This window comes from Triticum urartu, unplaced genomic scaffold (genome assembly GCF_003073215.2).
Source record: "Triticum urartu cultivar G1812 unplaced genomic scaffold, Tu2.1 TuUngrouped_contig_4845, whole genome shotgun sequence".
In the NCBI taxonomy this organism is placed as follows: Eukaryota; Viridiplantae; Streptophyta; class Magnoliopsida; order Poales; family Poaceae; genus Triticum; species Triticum urartu.
The window spans coordinates 1-6,497 of record NW_024115468.1 but is presented as its reverse complement, the minus strand read 5'-3'; the positions used below and the strand labels follow the sequence as shown (position 1 = coordinate 6,497).

Here is a 6,497-nt window from a genome sequence, read left to right as displayed (position 1 = left end):
GTGCTGTTTTAGGTGGTTTTTATGCCGAGGTGCTGGTGGTGTGGTATACACCGCCTCACGGACGCACAAGCAGAGGAGCAGCAGTGCGCGTTTGTCTGCGACATATGCCTGTCTTACTTTGCCGATGGCGAGATGGTCCGGGTGCCAGCCTGCTCGACGGCGGCAACGCGACTTTCCGGCGAGAGTAGGCTTGTAGCGATGGCTTTTTTTTTTTGTGTGTAGCGCTGGCTTGATGTGGTCCGCTCGTAGATTATACATCTATAAATGCTCAAAAAAAAGATTATACATCTATAAAGTTACCAAGCTCCCAGGAAATAGAGCCCTGGGAGAGCTCGAGGCTTTTTTTTACCTGGTGGACCCCGTCGGTCAGGGTCAGGACGCAACTAGGGCCCGTCGCCGCCGCCGTGGACCTCTAATGTGTCGCTTCAATGCGCGACCTCCGAATCTCGCAACCCTCGGCCAGATCAACGCCGCTCACCACCACTAGATCGTCATTGTCGCACGATTTCTCTCTCCCAAGGCGCTACCATCCTCGAGACGCACTGGATCTCATGCTGATGGAGGTGGCCGTCTTCATGATGTTGGCGGGCTTGCCTGCCGCTGCTGGAGCCCCATATCCCAGAGATCGACGAGCACGCTAGCCGTCGTCGTAGCCGCCTCTCCATGGTCCCCGAGCCCCGCAACTACCTCCCCAGGCGCCGCTGAAGCCGAGCGCGCAGGCGGGTGAGGACGAGGGCAGCGCGTACGGCTGAGGCATTCCACGGGACGGCGAGGAATTCCAACAAACGAATGCGGCGGTGGCGCCAAGTCCGCCGGGACGAGGCAGCACCGAGCACATGCTTTGCCGCGTTTGGCCGTTGACGTGTTCCACGAGCTCTGGAGCTGTCTTCAGGACAGCCTACGGCGTACCCTGCTGCCCAGCCGAGGGTCACCTGTTAACGTCTGTAACCTGTCCCTGTTATTTTCTCCAGGCAGAGCATCACACAGTGAACCTCTTCGTGCTGGGAGTCGCGTGGCCGCGGAACACCGATACAACAGTTAAACAAGGAGTGTACACGACATTGCATTGTGGTTTTCTACAACTTGCTTCTTTTATGCTGCGTGCTGTGACAATCTAACCTTTGCATGCTCATGAATTCTTGCAGGTTTGCTACTACAAAGAAGGCGAAGTATATCTTTACCAAATTGTTCACTTTGATGTGAAATTCCGAAAGCCAATGTGGGTTGCCAAGATGTTTTCAATCTCTCCATCTCCTTTCTTTTGGTTTAATATGTAGCTGATTAATTATTATGTAATTTTTGCTGAAGCTAAGTAGGATTTAGGATTATTGTTTATTCCATGATGACATTCTGAACTAGCCAATCCCTTGTTTTTTCTGTTATAGTATACAGCAATGTTATCCATTAATATCCGGTGAACAAGTTTCTTCTTTTAACCATGCTCACAATGCTGATTGATGTACTCTATGCTCAATCCATACCAACCGGTTACTCAAAGAATTATATGTGTAGTTCAATTAGCTTTGTATATTTTATTTACAGTCTGTACCAGTCTGAATTGGCATTCAGCTTATTCTGTAAGCTATTGTAAATTTTCTGAGCCAAATAGTGTTCTTGTGAACATTGCATGTCCCTACCATTTAGGTAAAAGATGGTAGCATGTAATTCTTGTCAGAACTGAATTCATCATTCATTAGTAATTATTATCCTTCAATAATTTTCTTTTTGGCCTTAACATGCTTCAGGTTTCAATAATGTTCCAATCTCAAGTTACCCTTCAGCTGTTCTCATGTTGATTCTGCAGATTTTCTAAATATAATTTTGTGTCTTATGATTCTTACAGCTAAACATTGTTGTGGATTTATGTTCTCGCATAGTATTTGACTTCTTTTACATGATATACTGATCAGTTTTTTTTTTTGATAAATCATATCAATGTAAATTTGTATTCAAACTAGCATATAACATTTCTGAAGTATTTAGAGGACATGCATCACGCCCATGCCAAGAAGAAGAAATCCTCAGTCTTTTTTTGGAAATCTTCTTTTCAGAACTCCTTTTAAACTTTTCTTTTTTAAATTGGACTGAGAAAGTATGCTCGCCAATATGATTTCTACAGTAGAATCGGTCTCGGTCTAGCTGTTTGGGCCTGTGAAATGGACAATGTGACACAAGTGTGAACAAGAGATTGATATATCGAGTGTTCCACATGCAGTTTATCTATTGAAATATTTTCATAAATCATGTATTGTTCATTGGGTGGAATATAAACTGTAGTGCTCCTTCCTCATATATTTCTCCGATGCATTAAATATTTGCATCACTTTCTCAATCATATGGAAGATCACTGAACATACAGTTCATGGCCCATGATGATTCAGTTTATGGGAAATAACTTGAGAAAAAAGAGGGTGCGCCAAAAGGAAAATGTGACATAAACCAAACCGATAAGACCCAACGGCGCAGCAACGCGCGCGTTTGCTTCTAGTGTTGATGCATGTACGCAGCAAAAGCACAGCAGACAGCTAGCTTGCTTATGCACGTTAATTGATCTAAGCTGATTCCTCTCGCGCCAAAAGCACCGGCCAGTGTTAGCTCTCAACTCACACGCTCAGGTGCACTCTGATGAACACTAGGACTCGACTGGTTTGTGCAGCGAAAAACTAGACGCGCAGGCGCAGGTGGACACTTGCAGCAACATGCAGGCAGCTGCCGGACTCGACGTGTACGGCCTCCACACAAAATAGTGAGCTCCTGTCCTGCTAACTGAGTGAGAAGAAAACGGGAAATAATCAACGGCCTAACTAATTATTCAACAGCCAGAAGCGCATCAGGGAGAGCTTGCTTTATACACGACTGGATTGATGAGCTAGTATTCCCTTCGTCTCAAAAAATTTGTCCTTCAAATGAGTGTATCTATCATCAAATTAGTGTTAAAAACATCCATTTAAGAGATAAGCTTGGGACAAATTTTTTCGAACAAAGGAAGGAAGTACGAGGCTAGCTTTGTACAACAGAATGACCATGAGTTGGGCGCTGCCTCGGCCGGGAGGAGCGGCATCATGCCGAAAACACTGTACTCGGCAAAAAACCACCCAAAGCGACATGAGGGACTAAACTTATCTGATTTTGAAAGTTAAGAAACTAAACTTATCCGGTTTTGAATGTTCAGGGACAAAGATTTGCTGGTTTTGCAGTTGAGAGACCATTTCTATACTTTCAAAAAAGTTGAGGGATAAAAAATATACTTATCCTTTAGAAAAAGAAAACAAAGCACATTTTCATAGTTTTTCCCCTTCAACATGTGGGCCTACCATTATCTAGATCTTACAGGTTGAGGCTCCATTTGGATTGAAGCTAATAAAAATGAAAAGGAACAGAGGTAAAAATAAATAAAAACATTGTGGCCATAGAGTTGGATAAGAAATCCGGGAAATAATCTCACGTGGATTCTATATAGTAGTTAAAAAAATAAGAACATATCGACACTAGCTTCTGTTTTTGTGTATGTGGGTTCAAACATGCACAGATGAATCCCAACTTGGGTCATGGGATGCATGATTTAGCAACTTTTTTTGCGCATGCGAGAAACTTTCCACGTGATTGGGAAGGACAAATTCCTTCATACCGAAAAGCACAAAGGACTCTTTGATTTATAGGGAAAGTGGAGGAAATACAGACACCTGTTTTTATGACACTATTCATCCATTTGATTTTAAAGAATAGATTTTCCCTTTAAAGAATTGTACATATGAAAAGTAGAGGATTTTTTTCCTTTGGTTTGAGTTTAAAAGGGAAAATGAAAGAATTTTACAATTCACTCAAACCACTTTCTTGCATTTCTATGCAAAGAATAATGCAAAGGCCATAAGTTGTTGTTAACGATCTAACCTTACTTTTACTTGTGTTTTAACGTTCATTAGACTGTGTTTTTACTGTATTCTCACTATTCTTGCAAATCAACACCATTTTTGTCAATTTTTTGCTAGTGTTTCACAACCCTTTGTTTAGCACATACTCCCTCTAAAATTCTATTATATTCTTGTGTTTTATTATTACTACATTTTTAAAATCCTACAAATCAAAACAAGGGCTAAAAGGCGGTAATTCCTTAGAACCCCTCCCATTTGGGCTTTTTCCCCGGCGTTTCAAACAGGCTCACGACGTGGCCCAATGGTTATCGGAAGTCCAGATGTCACAAATGAAAATGGCTAGTTTAGACGCAGGTCTCATTTGGCCCATAATTTGCCTACACGTCGCTACAGATATTTCATCTTCTACTAAAAAAACATATATTTCCTCTTTTTACAACAACAACAACAAAGCCTTTAGTTCCAAACAAGTTGGGGTAGGCTAGAGGTGAAACCCATATCCAATGTGGCGCGTCGCTGAGAAGGTTACGCCCCAATGAAAATCTTTCAGGTTTCATCTTCATAAGAGTGGCTGAGTTTTTATGTTAGCTCACCAAGCCTATCACAACCCTCCTCCTTTATCCGGTTTAGGACAGGCTATGTTGCGACAACATAGGCGGAGTTATATATTTCCTCTTTTTCTTCTAAAAAAAACATATATTTCCTCTCTTTTTTTGGACGTGCATACCTGCATATCTATGCTAACAGCCGTGCCATCAAGTAGCAAATCAAATCAAAGGGTAAAATGCCATCGAAATATCGAGTACAAGCAGTGCGGTTCAACCTTCAAAAGACGGAAATAGTTATACTGTTCTCCTAATAGCGAGTGCTAAGCCTGAATCGGCACCGTTTTCGCACAAAGCCAAAGATCTAAGACCCCCAACTTTGTTATTCTATACTACACATCGGCCACCATACAATACAGCGGAAACAAAACTAGTATAGTAAAGTAAAAACAAGGAGAACGCAAGCAAAATAACCGACTATCCGTAAAGTCGTAAACACCCCAACCAATTCATGAGCGTGACAAGTAGAGGTGATAAAGGAAACATGCGATCGCTGGGATCATTGGTACCGGGAGCTCTTGTACACCGGCGTCCAGCAGTCCGGCAGGCTATTATCCTGGAGAACTTGCGGGGTGCACGAAACAGGGACCAGGCAAAGCCCTCTGCCTCTCAAATCCTCCTCTTTACCTCCCCATTGAAAGGGCACCTGAAAAGAGTTTATGATAGCAAGTCATTACCAGGTACGTTTAAGACGGTTTAGAAAAGAGAAAAATACATATCTCTGAAATTCAATGCCACTACCTCGTTTGTGCTATTCTTCATGTAGGGTTCACTCAATAGCTGTCCAAATCAGAAAAGGGGCAAGCAGTCAGCATGGTACTAACAGTTGGCATTATTACCTAACTTTAGAAAAGGTGTAGTGCTGGTTGTGACTCGTGACTGTGTGAGTGACATTATTCTTTATGTTAATTATTCTATAGACGACGACAACATCATCTTTCTTTAGACAAGACTTGACATGGCATGGAAATCCTCATTCTCGAAAGAAAAAGAATGGCATGGAAATCCGCCAACAAACAGGCATAGCAAGTCAAGGCAGCAAATGCTTAGTGAAGTGCAACGATAATGTGAAACCGTCGGTGTGAGTATTCATTGTATCTTATGCTACAGGACGTATCTACATGGCTCAGCTGCAGAACATTTTTTTGAAACCTTGGCAGTAACATCTGCAAGTCAAAACATACGGCTTATCTGAAAAGGATTATGATGATATCAACCTGTATCTGCTCATGTAGATATTCGATGTGCTTGATGGTTTCATACAACACTGATGCTCTATCTGTCTGATAAAATACAAATTTTAGATGGAGTTAGCAATAAAAAGAGAAGAATGGAAGGTCATCTCACTATTTTCACTTAGCAATACTTGCAGAATTTGTACCTTCCCATACGGTGAGATGATCTGCTGCAATGCTATGATCTTGTCTCTCTCTCCCAACTTCATATCAGGCACTTCTGCCTGTGTTTGGCTCAAAATAAGTTGATCGGATGCTTCTCAGAGAGTTTAAACCAGTTCGTCAAATAATCTTCATTGTTAGTTACCTTGGGAGGTGATCTACTTGAAGTATCTTTCTTCGACCTCTTTCCGTTGCCTGCCAACTTTTCCTCTGATTTTCTCTTCTTAGGATCACGTGCAGCACCACTTTGATCTGTACCAGTCCTTGCCTGCAAATTCAAGAATCATATGTACACAGGTAGATTGTAGAGCACATTGTAAACAGCAATAACTTCTACTCTGCCGTTACTTAGCAATACAATTTAGCATTCCAATCTTACCGAAACAGTACGTTGCTCATGCTGATTGGTATCTGACAATTCTGTTTTTGATCTGTAACCACTAGCATAGATTGCATCTGGTGAAATCCTAGCACCAAATGAAACCTGCATTACTCGGCCCTCCTGAAAAACCCTTTCACTCCCAGAGCCAGAATAACCCAGAGGGCTTCCATGAATTGCAACACTAGTAGGAAGCGTTTTCTGCAGGAATGAATTCATGGCAGATCCAACCTCCCGCTGGCGG

At 42.2% G+C, this 6,497-nt stretch overlaps 1 protein-coding gene across 1 annotated transcript; it reads right to left on the bottom strand.

Moving 5' to 3' along the window:
• Positions 1–4,632: 4,632 nt before the first annotated feature.
• LOC125528400 (transcription factor bHLH111-like) lies at positions 4,633–6,490 on the bottom strand (the record flags this gene model as incomplete). The annotated part of the gene is made up of 6 exons (XM_048692884.1): positions 4,633–5,123; positions 5,219–5,257; positions 5,695–5,760; positions 5,859–5,936; positions 6,020–6,142; positions 6,254–6,490. Coding segments are annotated over 6 exons (690 nt in total), but the record flags the coding sequence as incomplete, so codon positions are not given.
• Between the last annotated feature and the right edge of the window lie 7 nt (positions 6,491–6,497).